The 21,474-nt window shown below is 41.6% G+C and overlaps 1 protein-coding gene across 1 annotated transcript in view; it reads right to left on the bottom strand.

Annotated features, from left to right (window-relative positions):
- Window positions 1-8,270: 8,270 nt before the first annotated feature.
- LOC149983502 (uncharacterized) overlaps window positions 8,271-21,474 on the bottom strand; it is a 49,988-nt gene continuing 36,784 nt past the window's right edge. The window contains exons 3-4 of the mRNA XM_090236682.1: window positions 10,128-10,734; window positions 8,271-8,406 (exon numbers count right to left, since the gene is read on the bottom strand). Coding sequence (XP_090092808.1) covers window positions 8,271-8,406; window positions 10,128-10,734 — 743 coding nt within the window. The remainder of the gene's footprint in view (window positions 8,407-10,127; window positions 10,735-21,474) is intronic.

The raw sequence follows: 21,474 nt of genomic DNA, 5'->3' as shown, positions 1-21,474 counted from the left end.
AGGCTAAACACGCAAAAAAATTGAGGTTTTAAGGACATAAATGATGGACTTTATCGAACAAATCAAAGATTTATTGTGGGACTGGGATTCCTGGGAGTGCATTGTGATAAAGATCATCAAAGGTAAGTGAATATTTATAATGCTATTTCTGACTTCTGTTGACTACACAACATGGCGAATATCTGTTTGGGTTGTTTTGGTCTCTTTTTAAAATCTGACACAGCGCTAGCGGAACCCCTCGCCAGCAGCCAATGAAATTGCAGGGCGCCAAATACAAATCAACAGAAATCTCATAAATCAAATTTCTCAAACATACAAGTTTTTAAAGATGCAATTCTCATTAATCCAGCCATAGTGTCTGATTTAAAAAATGCTTTCCAGCGAAAGCTCCACAAATGATTATGTTCGGTCACCACCAACTCACAGAAAAACCCAGCCATTTTTCCAGCCAAAGATAGGAGTCACAAAAAGCACAAATAGAGATAAAATTAATCACTAACCTTTCATGATCTTCATCAGATGACACTCATATGACTTCATGTTACACAATACATGTATGTTTTGTTCGGTAAAGTTCATTTTTATATCCAAAAATCTTATTTTACATTGGCGTGTAACGTTCAGTAGTTCCAAAACATGCAGTGATATTGCAGAGAGCCACATGAATTCACAGAAATGCTCATAATAAATGTTGATGAAAATACAACTACAATATATTATACATGGAACTTTAGATACACTTCTCCTTAACTTTTCTAGGGTAGGCGGAAGCATTAGGAATTTGGGATGAAAAGCATGCCCAAATTAAACTGCCTTCTACTCAGGCCCAGAAGATAGGATATGCATATAATTGGTAGATTTGAATAGAAAACACAGTTTCCAAAATTGTTAAAATAGTGTCTGTGAGTATAACAGAACTGAGAAAAATCCATTCAGGAAGGACTTTTTGGGAGGTTTGGTAGTTTTCTATTCAATGCCATTACAGTATCCATTGACTTAGGACTCAATTTGCAGTTCCTATGCCTTCCACTAGATGTCAACAGTCTTTAGAAATTGTTTCAGGCTTGTATTCTGAAAAATGAGGGAGTAAAAGCAGTCTGAATGAGTGGGCCCTGCCGTGTCACAGAGCTTTTTCATGTGAGCGACCAAGAGAGTGCCTTTCTTGTTTATCTTTTATATTGACAACGTTACTGTCCGGTTGAAATATTATTGATTATTTAGGCTAAAAACAACCTGAGGATTGATTATGAACATAGTTTGAAATGTTTCTACGAACTTTACGGATACTATTTGGAATTTTTGTCTGCCTGTTGTGACTGCTTTTGAGCCTGTGGATTACTGAAGAAAACGTGCGAACAAAACGGAGGTTTTTGGATATAAAGAGACTTTATCGAACAAAAGGAATATTTATTGAATAAATGAATGTCTTCTGAGTGCAACCATATGAAGATCATCAAAGGTAAATGATTAATTTTATCTCTATTTCTGACTTGTGTAACTCTTCTACTTGGCTGGTTATTGTTTGTAATGATTTGTCTGCTGGGCTATGTTCTCAAATAATTGTAAGGTATGCTTTCGCCATAAAGCATTTTTGAAATCTAACACCGTGGTTGGATTCACAAGAAGTTAATCTTTAAACCTATATAAAATAGTTGTATCTTTTCTGAATTATTATAATGAGTATTTCTGTATTTGAATTTGGCGCCCTGCAATCTCACTGGATGTTGGCCAGGTGGGACGCTAGTGTCCCACATAGCCTAGAGAGGTTAACTTTTTGGTGACAGGGGGCAGTATTTTCACGTCTGGATGATATGCATGCCCAAACTCATCCCCAGAAGATAAGATATGCATAGTATTAGTATATTTGGATAGAAAACACTCTGAAGGTTCTAAAACTGTTGGAATCATGTCTGTGAGTATAACATAACTTATTTTGCAGGCGAAACCCGAGGACAAACCATTCAGATTATTATTATTTATTTTGAGGTCACTCTCTTTTCAATGGGTTTTCATTGGGAATCCAGATTTCTAAGGGACCTTCTGCAGTTCCTATCGCTTCCACTGGATGTCAACAGTCTTTAGAAATTGGTTGAGGTCATTCCTTTGTGTAATGAAGAAGTACGGCCATCTTGAACGAGGGTCACTTGAAGTATACTGTTAGATAGAGGCGCGTGACCAGAAAGCATGCTTTAGTTTGTTTTCTTCCTGTATTGAACACAGATCATCCGTCTTCAATTTTATCGATGAATTACGTAAAAAAATACCTAAATTTGTTTTACAAAGGACCATTTGTGATGTTTATGGGACATATTGGAGTGCCAACAAAAGAAGCCCAAGTTAAGGTGATGTTTAGCGTCAGCTAACTGAATTCTTGTTGATTTTTTGTTCTCTTCTGTATTGATAGTAATTCACACACACGCGCCCACACACACACACGCGCACACAAACTTTATTATCATACTTCTTATCACACTTATTTTGATAACAACTCCATTACAGTAACTCAGTGCCCTGTAGACACCATTAAACGTTGGGGAAAATTACAAAGTTGGGGAAAATTGACACATTAAAGTGTACTGGCCTATGGTCGTTTGAATTACAGTGGTTGGCCAGATTATGCTCATTTGTTACAACTCAGGAAAATGTTTCGTTTCAGCTTGTCGACGCATCATATATGTTAGCACAGACAAACTACACATCCATTTTTCAATGGGGCAAATCCTTTCATCTTCTTTTGAATTAGATTGTCAAAGGGAGATTAGATTTTGTGTTGTTTATCAGGTAATAGAGATTTGGAAAGAAAGAAAGCAGGATAGACAGATGGAGGGAGAGAGAGAGATAGAGAAAGAGTGAGAGAGATCTAGAGAGAGAGCAATGAAAAGACAGATGGAGAGCAACATAATGAAACAGAGGGTGTTTGTGTGTGTGCATACTCCCAGATCAAACTCCAAACCTACAACCTGATTTTGGACAAGATTACCTGGAAGGATTCCAACTACCAAATATTATTATTTCCAAGCTATACAGCGAATGCTCTGGCAAAAAAACAACACAAACCAAAAAATACGATCCAACCTGGAACTGAGTTAGTAATGTTTAGTCTGAAGCTACTTTTACAACAAGAAGAAAAATGCATTACAATGATACATTTTACTTTATAATGACTGAATGCTAAGTTAAGGCTACCATGCTTGCTAGTACAGAACATATCTGACTGTAGCCCAACAATGGAAGGAGAGTTTCAGAGCTTACCATACCCAAATCAGAAGCCCCCTCCCACTGTTAATTTGTCTATTCCAATTGTGGGAGGGGTGGTAGGGTTTGTGGGGAATAATACATGAAAATCTATAATATATATCTAAATGTAATGTAATGTAATGTAATGTATATAAACTCAGCAAAAAAAGAAATGTCCCTTTTTCAGGACCCTGTCTTTCAAAGATAATTTGTAAAAATCCAAATAACTTCACATATCTTCATTCTAAAGGGTTTATACACTGTTTCCCATGCGTGTTCAATTAACCATAAACAGTTAATGAACATGCACCTGTGGAATGGTCATTAAGACACTAACAGCTTTCAGACGGTAGGCAATTGAGGTCACAGTTATGAAAACTTAGGACACTAAAGAGGCCTTTCTACTGACTCTTACAAACACCAAAAGAAAGATGCCATGGGTCCCTGCTCATCTGCGTGAACGTGCCTTAGGCATGCTGCAAGGAAGCATGTGGACTGCATATGTGGCCAGGGCAATAACGCTGTGCGTTACAGGGAAGACATCCTCCTCCCTCATGTGGTACCCTTCCTGCAGGCTCATCCTGATATGACCCTCCAGCATGACAATGCCACCAGCCATATTGCCCGTTCTGTGCGTGATTTCCTGCAAGACATGAATGTCAGTGTTCTACCATGGCCAGCAAAGAGCCCGGATCTCAATCCTGTTGAGTACATCTGGGACCGGTTGGATTGAAGGGTGAGGGCTAGGGCCATTCCCCCCCAGAAATGTCCGGGAACTTGCAGGTGCCTTGGTGGAAGAGTGGGGTAACATCTCACAGCAAGAACTGGCAAATATGGTGCAGTCCATGAGGAGGAGATGCACTGCAGTACTTAATGCAGCTGGTTGCCACATCTTATACTGACTGTTACTTTGGATCTTGACCTCAACCCTTTGTTCAGGGACACATTATTCAATTTCTGTTAGTCACATGTCTGTGGAACTTGTACAGTTTATGTCTCAGTTGTTGAATCTTGTTACGTTTATTCAAATATTTACACGTTAAATTTGTTGAAAATAAACGCAGTCGACAGTGAGAGGACATGTATTTTTTTCCTAAGTTTACGTATACACTACCGTTCAAAAGTTTGGGGTCACTTAGAAATGTCCTTGTTTTTGAAAGAAAAGCATATTTTTTGTCCATTAAAATATATATATTTTTTATTAGAAATGCGGTGTAGACATTGTCAGTTTTGTAAATGACTATTGTCGCTGAAAATGGCAGATTTTTTTATAGGGAATATCTGCATAGGTGTACAGAGGCCCATTATCAGCAACTGTCACTCCTGTGTTCCAATGGCACGTTGTGTTTATCATTTTAAAAGGCTAATTGGTCATTAGAAATCCCTTTGCATTTAAGTTAGCACAACTTAAAACTTTTCCTCTGATTAGAAAAGCAATAAATCTGGCCTTCTTTAGACTAGTTGAGTATCTGGAGCATCAGCATTTGTGGGTTCAATTACAGGCTCAAAATGTCCAGAAACAAAGAACTTTCTTCTGAAACTCATCAGTCTATTCTTGTTCTGAGAAATGAAGGCTATTCCATGCGAGAAATTGCCAAGAAACTGAAGATCTCGTACAACGCTGTGTACTACTCCCTTCACAAAACAGCGCAAACTGGCGCTAACCAGAATAGGAAGAGTAGTGGGAGGCCCCGGTGCATAACTGAGCAAGAGGACAAGTACATTAGAGTGTCTAGTTTCAGAAAAAGACACCTCACAATCCTCAACTGGCAGCTTCATTAAATAGTACCTCCAAAACACCAGTCTCAATGTCAACAGTGAAGAGGCGACTCCGGGATGCTGGCCTAAAGTGAAGGAAAAGCAGCCAGCAAGTGCTCAGCATATGTGGGAATCCTTCAAGATTTTTGAAAATAATTCCAGGTGAAGCTGGTTTAAAGAATGAAAAGTGTGTGCAATGCTGTCGTCAAGGCAAAAGGTGGCGATTTGAATAATCTCAAATATAAAATATATTTGGATTTGTTTAAAGTGATTTTGTAGTCATTACACAAACAGATAGAGTCACTGTTACCCTGGAGGTGGGGGTCTAGATTTGAGTTTAATTAGCTTAAATATGTTGAGTAACACCCACACTAAGCCACGGCGCCAATATAATTTCCCGGTGTGCCTTGCCTTTGAGAGAATTGTAGAGTTACCACCCATACAGAGACATGGATGTTCTGTGGCTTTTACCAAGTGATTTCCTAGGTGAATGTCATCTTTCCTCTTTCACCTCCCACAAACATCTGATATCGTCAGAGCTGGCAGCTGAACAATGATTGCTTGTTACAATCAGTTTGTTATTTTTATTAAATAGTTTCAATCAAAGTGAAATTTGTATAGTTGCGGATTCCGCTGCACTGGGACCGCAAGTTTATGTCCATGCAAGAGGAGGGAAAAAAATACGGAACTGATTAATTGACAGAGTTTCGTCTGCCCTAAATGCACCACCGTCAAGAAGCTTGGGGAATAGATTCTCCGGCTGATAGCTCAAATGCGGTAACAGCAGGAAATGCTTTCTAATTGCACTGACATTGCTGTAGTTTAGGCAAAACGTATCTCAGTTCTGAATGCCTCCTACAGTGAAGGTGTTGGTTGAGTCGGGTGGCATGGATCTGTTCTAATTCCCTTGCACAGATGGTAAGCACAACTCCGCGGCTCATGGGAGACTGGACACTGGTAAAGCGTAGAAGCTGGCCTCCATCTATCCTAGAATATCCGATCCAGTTATTTAACAGCTTTTCCCCAATGGAGGCAGATCTTTCTGCCTTGGGAATCAGCTCTGATCCTGGGAGTGAACCAACAGCCGGCAGCCGACTTGCTTTTCAGCAGGTCGATGACTCAAGAAGGCAAGGTTCTGGGTCCCCCTCCACTTTCCCGGGCCATCCGTTGATGCCGATGCGGAGAATAAGGCTAGCCTGCCTCGAAGCCAGTATCCCCCCCTGCCCGAGGCAGTCCCGTTCCCACTCTTTCTTCACCTTCGGATTCCATCACAACCACCGTCATTGTGGGCAGCTCGATGGTGAGAGATTTTGGCCTACCTACAATCTGTGGACCGACCAAGTTCACCCAGACCTCCTTGTCATAATCAGCAACAGAGGACGTGGAAAGCATATCAACTCCTGTAGAAATGTTAGTAGGGTCAATGTAAGTAACCTGATTTAGGCTAATCTAACTCCCCTGAATGCCTTTATGATTCCGACAGCTATTGTCAGCAGTTATCATGTATCTATAAAACTGAATTACACTGCATCACTGAGGCAGTCTACCCTAGTAGGAAGCCCACTGTTAGCATTTCACCCTGCACTTTCAGCTCGAATACACAGCGGTTCTTCCTTTAAAAGTTATTAGCTTACTGTTAGTGGTAGATGGTGGCATTCTGTCATTGCACCACACTATCACAAGGGGGAGTTAGAATGCTGATCTATCGGTAGTCTAAACTGTGGCACAAATTGATTATCTATTCATAAATGAATTGAGGTGTTTTCAGTCTTCTCTGGCACTAGAGTCCTGCATCAGGCAACAACAAAAAAACTGTCAGTGGTCCTGGAGTTAAGAGAGAACTTGGATAGATACATTGGGGCAATTTCATTTGACATGTGGACTGGTGATTTTTGAAAAATAGGCACGGTGGTCTTTTGGTTTCTCTCCATCTAAAAACATAAATTAATAATTCTAAATAACAAACTGGCTTTACTTACAAATTAGTAAGAATGTCTCACCCCATGTTCAAAAATGTCCTTTTCCCCTTTATTCAGATTACAATCGCTCACTTTCGGTTATTTGAAAACGAAATAATCTCCAAAATATAGTTATTTTTTAATAATTTTAAACAAGCCATAGAAAGTTGGTTCCACATCATTTGAATCCACCAGAAAATACAGAACAAATAATACAGCAAATATTGTTATTAAACTCAAATATACTAATTGATCAAAAAAAACTTTAAGTTGAAGGGGGAAAATGTATGGAACTTGTCTGTCGGCCCTGCATTAAACACCAAAATTGGTGAATGAAAATTGTGATAAATAAAAATATATACCAGTTTCATTTAAGGACCAAAACATTTACAGCTGTGACGTATAGATTGCAGAATAGTTGGGAAGGGTTAGGACTAGAAAATTAGATTGTGAACTCTGCAAACTGTAATTAATACATTCATTCAAAACATTGGAATACAAAAGAAGGCATCCAAAGTGTGTGTGGGCGATGGAGAGAATGCATTTGACTGTTTTTAATATTGCCCATCAACCAAAAACACAGCATCTACCATGGTAGAAATACAGTGCCTTGCGAAAGTATTCGGCCCCCTTGAACTTTGCGACCTTTTGCCACATTTCAGGCTTCAAACATAAAGATATAAAACTGTATTTTTTTGTGAAGAATCAACAACAAGTGGGACACAATCATGAAGTGGAACGACATTTATTGAATATTTCAAACTTTTTTAACAAATCAAAAACTGAAAAATTGGGCGTGCAAAATTATTCAGCCCCCTTAAGTTAATACTTACAAAAGGTCGCAAAGTTCAAGGGGGCCGAATACTTTCACAAGGCACTGTATTTCTACCATGGTAGATGCTGTGTTTTTGGTTGATGGGCAATATTAAAAACAGTCAAATGCATTCTCTCCATCGCCCACACACACTTTAAACATTTAGATAAAGAATTTAAAGGCTGACATTGGTTGATTTGAATACTTCGGACAGCCAAAATTCTAACTCCATAACTTTTTTAACTTTTTAAAATTCACAGAAGGCATGGATTATTATAACCTACTGCAGGCCTAAAACCTAAGGGTTTAACCTTTTGAATTAATAATTATATGATTGAAAGTAGAAGCTGCCTCTTAATGAGTTCTGAGAACCGATCTGTTATCCAATGATTATTATTAACCCTGCATTATAATTATGTAAAAGCCCCTTAGATACTGGATAACATGTTTTCAACCACTTGTTTTTCATACGGGCTATTAGAAGGACAATAGACATGATATGGTCACAAAAACACCTCTCTGACGTAGGGTCCAGCATATCTCTTGATGATGTCATTGAATGTCTCACCAGCGTTGATCCATGTCTGGGCCTGCAACATGCAAAGTTCTTTGTTTGTCAGACAAATCCTTGGGTCGAAACTACAGAACAGTACAAAACACACTTGGTTAATGTTCTGTGTATATACTGTATATATACATACAGTGGGGCAAAAAAAGTATTTAGTCAGCCACCAATTGTGCAAGTTCTCCCACTTAAAAAGATGAGGGAGGCCTGTAATTTTCATTATAGGTACACTTCAACTATGACAGACAAAATGAGATATTTTTTTTCTCCAGAAAATCATATTGTAGGATTTTTTAGGAATTTATTTGCAAATTATGGTGGAAAATAAGTATTTGGTCAATAACAAAAGTTTCTCAATACTTTGTTATATACCCTTTGTGTAACGGCTTTCTTCTATTTCGTCCTCTGACGAGGAGGTGTAGCAAGGGTCGGACCAAAATGCAGCGTGTAGATTGCTTCAGTTTAATAAACATGGATCGCAACACGAATCTAAATACAAACACTACAAAACAATAAACGTAACGAAAACCGAAACAGCCTAATACTGGTGCACATAAACACAGCACAAGGACATCAGGACACTAAGGACAATCACCCACGAAACACTCAAAGAATATGGCTGCCTAAATATGGTTCCCAATCAGAGACAACGATAAACACCTGCCTCTGATTGAGAACCACTTCAGACAGCCATAGACTTAACTAGAACACCCCACTAAGCTACAATCCCAATACCGACACACCACATACAAAAACCCATGCCACACCCTGGCCTGACCTAATAAATGAAGATAAACACAAAATACTTCGACCAGGGCGTGACAGAACCCCCCCCCCCCCCCAAGGTGTGGACTCCCGGACGCACATCAAAACAATAGGGAGGGTCCGGGTGGGCGTCTGTCCATGGTGGCGGCTCCGGCGCGGGACGTGGACCCACTCTATCAATGTCTTAGTCCCTCCTCCTCGCGTCCTAGGATAGTCCACCCTCGCCGCCGACCATGGCCTAGTAGTCCTCACCCAGAATCCCACTGGACTGAGGGGCAGCTCGGGACTGAGGGGCAGCTCGGGACTGAGAGGCAGCCCGGGACTGAGAGGAAGCCCGGGACTGAGAGGAAGCCCGGGACTGAGAGGAAGCCCGGCACTGAGAGGAAGCCCGGCACTGAGAGGAAGCCCGGCAGGTAGTTGGATCCGGCAGAAGCTGGCTAGTGGTTCTGGCAGATCCTGGCTGACTGGCGGATCTGGAAGAGTCTGGTTGAATGGCAGATCTGGAAGAGTCTGGTTGACTGGCAGATCTGGAAGAGTCTGGCTGAATGGCGGATCCTGGCTGAATAGCGGATCCTGGCTGACTTGCAGCTCTGGCTGCTCCATGCTGACTGGCAGCTCTGGCTGCTCCATGCTGACTGGCTGCTCTGGCTGCTCCATGCTGACTGGCTGCTCTGGCTGCTCCATGCCGACTGGCTGCTCCATGCTGACTGGCGGCTCTGGCTGCTCCATGCTGACTGGCGGCCCTGGCTGCTCCATGCTGACTGGCGGCTCTGGCGGCTCCTTGCAGACTGGCAGCTCTGGCGGCTCCTTGCAGACTGGCAGCTCTGGCGGCTCCTTGCAGACTGGCAGCTCTGGCGGCTCCTTGCAGACTGGCAGCTCCTTGCAGACTGGCAGCTCCTTGCAGACTGGCAGCTCCTTGCAGACTGGCAGCTCTGGCAGCTCCTTGCAGACTGGCAGCTCCTTGCAGACTGGCAGCTCCTTGCAGACTGGCAGCTCCTTGCAGACTGGCAGCTCTATGCAGACTGGAGACTCCGGCAGCGCTGTAGAGTCGGAATGCTCTGGCAGCGCTAAACAGGCGGGAGACTCCGGCAGCGCTGGATAGGAGCAAGGCTCTGGCAGCCCTGGACAGGCGAGGCGCACTGTAGGCCTGATGCGTGGTGCTGGCACTGGTGGTACTGGGCCGAGAACACGCACAGGAAGCCTGGTGCGGGCAGCTGCCACCGGAGGGCTGATGCGTGGAGGTGGTACTGGATAGACCGGACCGTGCAGGCGCACTTGAGCTCTTGAGCACCGAGCCTGCCCAACCTTACCTGGTTGAATGCTCCCGGTCGCCCTGCCATTGCGGCGAGGTGGAATAGCCCGCACTAGGCTATGCAGGCGAACCGGGGACACCGAGCGCAAGGCTGGTGCCATGTAAGCCGGCCCAAGGAGACGCACTGGAGACCAGCTGCGTAGAGCCGGCTTCATGTCACTTGGCTCAATGCTCAATCTAACCCGGCCGATACGCAGAGCTGGAATGTACCGCACCGGGCTATGCACCCGTAATGGGGACACCGTGCGCTCCACAGCATAACACGGTGCCTGCCCGGTCTCTCTAGCCCCCCGGTAAGCACAGGGAGTTTGCGCAGGTCTCCTACCTGGCGTAGCCATACTCCCTGTGAGCCCCCCCCCCCAATACATTTTTGGGGCTGACTCTCGGGCTTCCATCCGCGTCGCCGTGCTGCCTCCTCATACCAGCGCCTCTCCGCTTTCGCCGCCTCCAGTTCTTCTTTGGGGCGGCGATATTCTCCTGGCTGAGCCCAGGGTCCTCTTCCATCAAGGATCTCCTCCCAAGTCCAGAATTCCTTATTTCGTATCTCCTGCTGCTGCTGTTGCTTCTCCTGCTGCTCCTGCCTGTTGACACGCCGCTTGGTCCTGTTGTGGTGGGTGATTCTGTAACGGCTTTCTTCTATTTCCTCCTCTGACGAGGAGGTGTAGCAAGGTTCGGACCAAAATGCAGCGTGTAGATTGCGATCCATGTTTATTAAACTGAAGCAACACGAATCTAAATACAAAGACTACAAAACAATAAACGGAACAAAAACAGCCTAATACTGGTGCACATAAACACAGCACAAGGACACTAAGGACAATCACCCACGAAACACTCAAAGAATATGGCTGCCTAAATATGGTTCTCAATCAGAGACAACGATAAACACCTGCCTCTGATTGAGAACCACTTCAGACAGCCATAGACTTAACTAGAACACCCCACTAAGCTACAATCCCAATACCGACACACCACATACAAAAACCCATGCCACACCCTGGCCTGACCAAATAAATGAAGATAAACACAAAATACTTTGACCAGGGAGTGACACTTTGTTGGCAATGACAGAGGTCAAATGTTTTCTGTAAGTCTTCACAAGGTTCTCACACACTGTTGCTGGTATTTTGGCCCATTCCTCCATGCAGATCTCCTCTAGAGCAGTGATGTTTTGGGGCTGTTGCTGGGCAACACGGACTTTCAACACCCTCCAAAGATTTAATCAATGTATGTATTGTACTGCATGAATATGTTTTGTAACTGCACAACTACCTTTTGTAGAATTGCAAGGCTGCCACATGCAGGTGGAAAGACAGCTATATTCACTCGGGAGCAAGAGGCCGTTAAGTTGGCATGGTCCTTCAAGATAATGCAATACGACTCAGAGAAATCCAGGAACGAGTGATACATGACAACACACACTTCCAGTGAATCGACAGTGTGAGCATTTCCACAATTGACCGTGTCCTCCATCGTAACAGGATGCAAATGAAACAAGTATACAGAGTACCTTTTGAGCGCAACTCACCAAGGGGGAAAGAACTGCGAGCTCAGTATGTGCAAGTAAGTGTACATTCAGAAATATTTACTGTAATCCAGATTGTCTACAGTACTACCACATACTATGTGAATGACATTACTCTTCAGTACATACAACGAATGTGAATCAGAAGCCTAATTGTACTCTACAGTATAGCACTGTCTCTGTACGACTTACAAAATCCTACATACAGTATATTGTATTTCTACAGACAATATTTTACTTGGAATCCTTGGACAGACCCCATGAGTTCATCTTTGTCGATGAAGCAGGATTCAATCTAACGAAGAGGAGAATGAGAGGCCGAAACATGATTGGACAGCGGGCCATTGTTGAAGTCCCTGGTCAACGAGGTGGCAATGTCACAATCTGTGCTGCTATCAGCAACCATGGTGTTCTACACCACCATGTTACACTCGGGTCATATAACACCCAGCACCTTCTAAGATTTATTGCCAATCTAAGAGATATTTTATTTGAGCAGCAAATTACAGAGCCTTGTTATTTACAAGAGCAGCAGGGTCAAGAGCTAAATGAGAATCCCATTCCCACCTATGTGATAGTGTGGGACAATATCAGTTTCCACCGAGCTGCTCAGGTAAGGGAATGGTTCAACATCAATGGGCAGTTTATGAACTTGTACCTCCCTCCATACTCGCCTTTCCTGAATCCGATTGAGGAGTTTTTCTCCTCTTGGAGATGGAAAGTGTATGATAGACAACCCTACACCAGAGTAAATCTGCTGTAAGCCATGGATTTAGCCTGTGGTGATATAGGTGAGGAATCATGTCAGGGCTGGATACGGCACACAAGAGGCATCTTCCCCCGTTGCCTCAGAAAGGACAATATGGCTTGTGATGTCGACGAAGTGCTCTGGCCTGACCCAGCCCAAAGACAAGAAGAAGCACATTGATCACATGTTTACTCCTTTGATTTTTGTCCCTTTTAGTATGGTATACTGTAGTACAGTGCATTGTAGGCTGTATACTGTACAATGGACAAATTGTATGGCCCTGAACATTGTGCCTTCCATTTATTAACAGTACTGACTGCTCAATAGATTTTGACTGGTTGCAGGTTCTTAACAACAAAGAACAAGAATTACAGTATCACAGAGACAAAGGACAAGTTTGTGAGATGCAGGGTACAGTACTGTAAAAATAGGGGTACAAGGAGGAGGAAGAACAAAAAAACAAAATTGTAAAGAACAAAGCAGAGTAGTAATTTCTGATCAATTTTGAGCTACTATGATAGAACATGTTTTCGTTCAAAAGACAATGACGGAAAAATATGAATATTTTTTTGGATTAAAAATGTACTTCTCCCTGATAATTCTATGTTTTGAACAATGTGTTTTCTATTTTTCGGTGTATTGTTTACTGACTGCTTGAGAGCGTATATAATTTTGATCACTTTGTTTATGATTTGAGAGCAGTGTTTGATTTTGAACACAGGTAAAATTGTTTTTAGGCGAATGTTTCATTTTGCGAGAGGAGTCAGAGGTTATGTAAATAGTGCTTGAAGATAAGGTTTTGTGTTTACTGTTTTCAGGAAATGGAGCATGGTTTCAGAAATGATGTTTTAGCAATTGAGAAAAACTGTAATATGGATTCAGGTTCACCTGCAGGCCCTAAAGCTTATTCTTGTGTAAAGTTACTATAGACCACCAAATGCTAACAGTCAGTGTCTGGATATAATGTGTGAAGTGATTGATGGTGTATGTGATATCAACAGAGAGGTATAATTTTCTGGGTGACCTAAATGTTGACTGGTCTTCATCAACCTGTCCACTCAAGAAAAAGCTTCAAACTGTAACCAGTGCCTGCGATCTGGTTAAGGTAATCAGTCAACCTACCAGGTTATTACAAACAGCACAGGAAATAAATCATCCACATGTATTAATCACATCTTTACTAATGCTGCAGAAATCCAAAGTACTATAGTATCCACACCCATCGGATGTAGTGATTATGATATAGTAGCGAAACTTCCAAAGACTGGGCCTACAATTGTGTATGATAGATCATACAAGAGGTTCTGTAGTGATTCCTATGTTAAGAATGTAAAGAATATTTGTTTTGTGTAATGAGGAGCAACCAGATGTCACGTATTTATGCAATTGATTCTTCAGTTGCTAATAATCACGCATCCATTGAAAAACAGACTATAAAAACCACTGAATCCCTGTGGATTGATGAGAAATTGAAAAATTGTATGGTTGAGAGGGACGAGGCAAGAGAAATGGCAAATAAATCTGGCTGCACAGCCGATTGGCCAACGTACGTTAAATTGAGAAATCATGTGACTAAACTAAACAAAAAGAATAAGAAACTGTAATATGAAACAAAGATACATTTATTAAAGGATGATTGCAAAAAAGCTTTGGAGCACGTTAAATGAAATATTGTGGAAAAGGGTGAACTCCCTCCATCCTTTATTAAATCAGGTGGCTTATCTATCACCAAACCATCTGATATTGTTAACTGCTTTAATGAATTTTACATTGGTATGATTAGCAGATTTACTGTAGGCATGACAAAAAAATATGAAAAAAAACTGAAAACTTAACTATTCACCCCCCACCAAACTCAATACTTTGTAGAGTCACCTTTTACAGAAATTACAGCTGCAAGTCTCTTGGGGAATGTCTCTATACGCTTGGCACATCTAGCCACTGGGATTTTTGCCCATTCTTCAAGGCGAAACTGCTCCAGCTCCTTCAAATTGGATGGGTTCCACTGGTATACATTAATCTTTAAGTCATACCACAGACTCTCAATTGGATTAAGGTCTGGGCTTTGACTAGGCCATTCTGAGACATTTAAATGTTTCCCCTAAAACCACTTGAGTGTTGCTTTAGCAGCATGCTTAGGGTCATTGGAAGGTGAACCTCTGTCCCAGTCTCAAATCTCTGGAAGACTGAAACAGGTTTCCCTCAAGAATTTCCCTGTATTTAGCGCCATCCATCATTCCTTCATTTCTGACCAGTTTCCCAGTCCCTGCTGATGAAAAACATCCCCACAGCATGATACTGCCACCACCTTGCTTCACTGTGGGGATGGTGTTCTCGGGGTTGACAAAAGGTGTTGGGTTTGTGCCAGACATAGCATTTTCCTTGATGGGCCAAAACTACATTTTAGTCTCATCTGACCAGAGTACCTTCTTCCATGTTTGGCGAGTCTCCCACATGCCTTTTGGTGAACACCAAACGTGTTTGCTTATTTTTTTATTTTTAAGCAATGTCTTTTTTCTGGCCACTCTTCTGTAAATCCTAGCTCTGTACGGCTTAAAGCGGTCTTATGGACAGATACGCCAATCTCCACTGTTGAGCTTTGCAGCTCCTTCAGAGTTATCGTTGGTCTCTTTGTTGCCTCTCTGATTAATGCCCTCCTTGCCTGGTCCGTGAGTTTTGGTGAGTGGCCCTCTCTTAGCAGGTTTGTTGTGGTGCCATATTCTTTCCATTTTTTAATAATGGATTTAATGGTGCTCTGTGGGATGTTCAAAGTTTCTGATCTTTTCTTTATAACCCAACCCTGATCTGTACTTCTCCACAACTTTGTCCTTGATCTGTTTGGAGAGCTCCTTGATCTTCATGGTGCCGCTTGCTTGGTGGTGCTTCACCAATTTGGACTATTTTGTGTATGTCCATTACATGAAATCCAAATAAAAATCTGTTTAAATTACAGGTTGCAATGCAACAAAATAGGAAAAATTCCAAGGGGTTGAATACTTTTGCAAGGCACTGTACATACACTAACTCTATCAAAGCATGGCAAACCCAACTCAATTTCTAATCATTCGGTCAAAAGCACATGCACGTTTTCTATGTGTTCTGCACATGCACATGTTTTCTATCATCCTGTCAAAAGCACATGCACTAGCACATGTTTTCTATCCAAGAGGAACATACAGTCAATCACAGCACAACAACTTTCAAAATACTAACAGTTGATGGCATTTCAAAAACTGCATTACTTTTCATGTTTCAGTTCTACCTGCATACAATAGACAATATGAAATCCATTATTTTTTGCAATTCAGTTTCCTTTTACTCTAAATCACTCTAAAGAAATTGGTTGTGTCGAATGTATGCATTTTTGGCCACATACTATCTAAAAGTGAAATGAGTCATCTTTTCTTTATAGAATGTACAGTAGAAAAACATTGTAAGTGACAGAATGGCTGCAGTAAAAGCTATTAGCAACATAAAATTGCTGCCAGCAACATAAAATTGCTGCCAGTGATCAACAAAATATCCAACATACATGGCCTTTGGTTCCAAATGTGTAAAAAGAAAACACAATTGCAGTAAAAAGAAAAGGCACAGAAGGGAAAAAACACAAAAATGCACAGTCCTTCAGAATTTGGCCACAGGTTCTCGTCCATCACATCTTATGTCATCTCTCGCTATGCACCTTGGATAGAACCGCTTAGCATGCCTTATCCACCCCTGGCAGTCTTCAGCTGAGATGTCTCTGCAGCCGGCATCCATTGCATCCAGGAGGGGATTTGGTCATGTGGCCGATGATCATACTCTTTCCAGCCAGGCAGAAAAAAATTCCTCAATGGGGTTGAGGAAAGGCGAGTAGGGGGGAGGAAAGGTGAGTAGGGGGGAGGAAAGGCGAGTAGGGGGGAGGAAAGGCGAGTAGGGGGGAGGAAAGGCGAGTAGAGGGGGGGGGAAAGGCGAGTAGAGGGGGAGGAAAGGTGAGTAGTGGGGGAGGAAAAGGGAAACCATTCTTGGATGGGCTGCAAACCAGTTTGTGATTGAATGGTGGAATGCTACATTGTCCCATGCAATCACAAATGTCCTCATGTTTCCTCCCACCTGTTCCCTTTCTGCTTCTGGCACCAGTTGTTGGTGGATGTCATCTAAAAACAAAAGAAGGCGCTCAGTGTTGTAGGAACCAATCTGGACCAAACCTGCACTCGAAATTGCACCACACATTGTGATATTTGCTCCTCTCTGACTCAGCACATCAACGGTGGCCCTTTTTCCGATTACTTTTCTTCCCCGCCGACGTGTTTTTGCCAGGTTAAACCCTGCCTCTTCTACATAAATGATTTCATGTGGGTTTCTGATTAGCCTCCAACTCCATGACTCTCTGAACAAAATCAAACAGTATTTGTAAATTCTTTTCAGTATGTCCTAGTGTACAGTATGTACTGTAACCCGTATTTACATGTAGAGTAGTAAAACTCATTATAGAACAAGACATATTGGATAGACACCATACCTGGTGCTGGAGTTCCTTGACCCGCTCACTGTTCCTTTCAGAAGGAACTGTGTACAACTGTTTCATTCGAACTCTGTGTTTGACCAGAGTCCGAGCAAACGTAGTCAGGCTGATGCCTTCGACATTGTGAAATACCAGGTTGTCCTCTACAATTATCGTCTAAATATCTCTCAGTTTTTTGCATTGTCAGCATTGACCAATCCTACAATGGTCTTCACTGAGGAACTTTCCTCTTCCCCCAGAGGGAGGAAGACGTTGCATCCTTTAGAGGAACAAAAATACAACATATGTATTTACATTGGGACTGGTGGCCTACAGTTACTGTGGTACATAGCAACAGTAATGATAGAAGAAGCCTTTGTGAAATGCATTACTTACCTGTTGGTTTGTTGAAAATTCCAGATATTGGAAGCCACGGATTGATCGTCTGAGATTAGGCTGGACTCTTTCACCAGACTCTCTCAGTGATAGATCATGGTTTATCACATGGTCTATGATGGTGGCTCTTATTTCATCAGCGACAACAGCTCTTACTCTCCTTTGAACACCACCACACATTCTTAATCCTCTCCCCCTACCTTGCCTTCTCCCTTGTCCTGGTCCAACTACTCCTCAGCCTGGTCCAGCTACTCCTCTGCCTGGTCCAGCTACTCCTCTGCCTGGTCCAGCTTCTCCTCCCCCTGGTCCAGCTACTCCTCTGCCTGGTCCAGCTACTCCTCTCCCTGGTCCAACTACTCCTCTGCCTAGTCCAACTACTCCTCTGCCTGGTCCAGCTACTCCTCTCCCTGGTCCAACTACTCCTCTGCCTGGTCCAACTTTTCCTCTCCCTTGTCCAGACATAATTTGTTCTCTCTCTGCTCCTCTGTGTTGTTTTGTGTCCATATTGAACAAAATTAATCCAGAGTCCCCTTTTTACTGTGCATGTCCATGTAATTGAAATAACTTTAACACCTGGCTATGTCTCTGATTGAGATTGGAATCAGCTGTGGTTGGTCTATTTTAATCAACTTACAGTAAATCAGCCATTTCTCAATGTTTCAAAGATCTGTTCATTCAAAAATGCTTATCGGCTGTTTTAATATAGCTTTTGAGCTGCTGTTGTTGCAGAAGTATAGGCTTTATATTATATTTAAGGTTTTGAACATTAGGTCTTCATTTCTGGCATACTGTGTGCAAGCATTTGTAAATAAGACAAGAAAGATCCACCATTTTGGTATTGGGTAAGCTTGTATGTAAAGACAATTTAAGCATTTTAGAAACATGTTGATTGACTGCATATTCTGTGAAAACAAATTGTGTTAATTAATGGATGTTGTGCTAATTGTGTTTAGAGTTTTGAAAATGTGACTACAGATTGGACAAAAGGATGTAAATTGTAAAAAAAAACCTGCAATTATTTGGAATTTGTCTGCGTTGTCGTGACCGCTGTTTCCTGTGGATTTCTGAACACAATGCGCCAAACAAACTGAGGTATTTTGGATATAAAAATAATCTTTATGGAACAAAAGGAACATTTGTTGTGTAACTGGGAGTCCCGTGAGTGAAAACATCCGAAGTTAATCAAAGGTAAACAATTTATTTGATTGCTTTTCTGATTTTCGTGACCAAGCTACCTGATGCTAAGTGTACTTAATGTTTTGTCATGCGATTGATAAACTTACACAAACGCTTGGATTGCTTTCGCTGTAAAGCATAATTTCAAAATCTGAGATGACAGGTGGATTAACAAAAGGCTAAGTTGTGTTTTGCAATATTGCACTTGTGATTTCATGAATATGAATATTTTAGTAATATTATTTGACTGAGGCGCTATGCTATTCAGCGGTTGCTGATGACAATTATCCCGCTTAAGGGATGGGTAGCGTCAAGAAGTTAATGGAAGCTTCTCTAACGTAAACCAGGTACAATTTGGCATACCTCAAGATAGCTATCTTGGCCCCTTACTTTTATATTGTTACTAATGACCTAGAGCTAGTTTTGAGTAAAGCCTGTGTGTCTATGTATGCTGATGAATCAACATTATAGATGTCTGCTACCACAGAAAGTGGACACTTAACAAAGAGCTGCAGACAGTTTTAGAATGGGTAGCAAGTAATAAGCTAGTCCTAAACATATAAAAAATTAAAACCATTGTATTTGGGACAAAATCATTCACTAAACCCTAAACCTCATCTAAAGCTTGTAATTAATAATGTGTTAATTGAACAAGTTGAGAAGACTAAACTGCTTGGTGTAACCCTAGATTGTAAACTGACATGGTCAAAACATATTGACGCAACGGTAGCTAATACGGGGAGAGGTCTGTCCGTGATAAAGTGCTGCTCTGCTTTTTAGACATCACAATCAATTTATTAAGTCCTACAGGCTTTTGTTTTTATCACATCTGGACTACTGCCCAGTTATATGGTCAAGATCCTCAAAGAACAGCATAGACAAATTACAGTTAGCCCAGAACAGAGCAGCACATCTGGCCCTTAAATGTGCACGGAGGGCTAATATCAATAACATTCATGTCAATATCTCTTGGCTCAAAGTACAGGAGACATTGACTACAGCACTACTAGAAGAAGTATTGACATGTTGAAAGCATTGAACTGTCTGTTCAAACAGCTGACACAAAGTTCAGACACCCATACATACCCAACAAGACATAGTGGTTTCTTCACAGCCCCCAAGTCCAGAACAGACTCTGGGAAACACACAGTTCTACATAAAGCCATTACTACATGGAACTGTCTCCACATCAAAATCAGTTTTAAAAAACAGATAAAAGAACACCTCACAGCACAATGCGGACTGTGAAGAGACACAAACACACACACACACGCATACACACACACACACACACACACACACACACACGCATACACACACACACACACACACACACACACACACACACACACACACTGTACACACACACATACACACACATTGCAATGTTGTGGTATTGTGAATTTGTAATATTAGAGTAAGAATGTAATAATGTCTTGTATGATGTATAGTTGATTTCTGATATATGCTGTTTTTTGTGTTGAAGCAACTGTTTTAACTGTGTTTGGACCCCAGGAAGAGTAGCTGTGGGATCCTAATATATACTATTTAGCTTTATGACAAAACATTACATATCTCATAAGGCCTTATTTTGAAGCTTTACGCTAATACAGTGGCCTGAAACTCATGGTTTACATGCCACATCAGACCTGCATGTAGGGTTGCAAAATTCCAGTAACATTCTCAAAATTCCCATAATAATAAAACATCCTTGTTGAAGGACTTCCAGGAATCTTCCAATTAGGATTTCTGGATAACCTGGGAAATATACCAGAATATTGCAACCCTACCTGCAAGTCACATTATGCTGGCTTGTAAAGTGATGGTTAATTACTATTGGAATCCAGACAGGGCTAGACTAGCCAACAGTTAACATTTTTATTCAACCATAACCTGCATTCATAATGACTGCCAGGGTAAGAAACATTATAAGGAAATGACCTAAGCCATTTAAACTGGACCAACCATTTCAATCTAACTAAATGGTTGGATTGGTTTACAAAAATGTATGTTATTTATCTATGTGTAGCATAAGATTAATCGATCAATCACTCAATGTACATGCAAAAAAACAGATGTATTTTATTTTATCAACCTGCAGTAGAGCATGCTGGGTAAAAAGTTAGTTTGTTATTCTAACTTAAAAACTAGAGTTGATGTCACTTCTCATTTCGTTTTGAGTCAGTATCACAAATATTTTAATAATAATAACGACTTTTCATTGACTTCGAGTTCAACTTACTAGAAGTATTTGAGGTAAACATTCCTTGGGGTGTACAGTGTAGGGGAGTAAGAGGGCAAGGGGAAATGTGGTGGAGAAAAGTCCTTAAACTGAGTTGATTCTGGGAAAGGACTCAATTTCAAGATAAAAGTACCTCTATGATTAAAATCAATGATCATGAACATCGTCATCATTACCATAAAATTGTGAACATATCATCTCATTGACTCATAGTGACTTCTCTGTCAAATTATGAATCTCCTTTTGGTGCACCCTTTGCTACATAAGGGCATAAGCCGAAGGATATAAGCCGTCTATGTACAATATCACATAATCCAGCCTTAAGTATATGCAATTGTCTGTAATTGATGAGTTAGTGTGTGTGTGCGTGTGAGTGTGTGCGTGTGTGCATGTTTGTGTGTGTGTGCACATGTCCTTGTCGCAGGGAGTACCAGAAGCTGGTTTGTCACTAACTGCAGGCACATGGGGCCCACCGTGTCGGCGTCACAGACAGGA

The sequence above is a fragment of the Oncorhynchus mykiss genome, chromosome 5 (genome assembly GCF_057628025.1).
Source record: "Oncorhynchus mykiss isolate SJ-2025 chromosome 5, ASM5762802v1, whole genome shotgun sequence".
Taxonomy (NCBI): Eukaryota; Metazoa; Chordata; class Actinopteri; order Salmoniformes; family Salmonidae; genus Oncorhynchus; species Oncorhynchus mykiss.
This window is presented reverse-complemented; position numbering and strand designations above follow the sequence as displayed.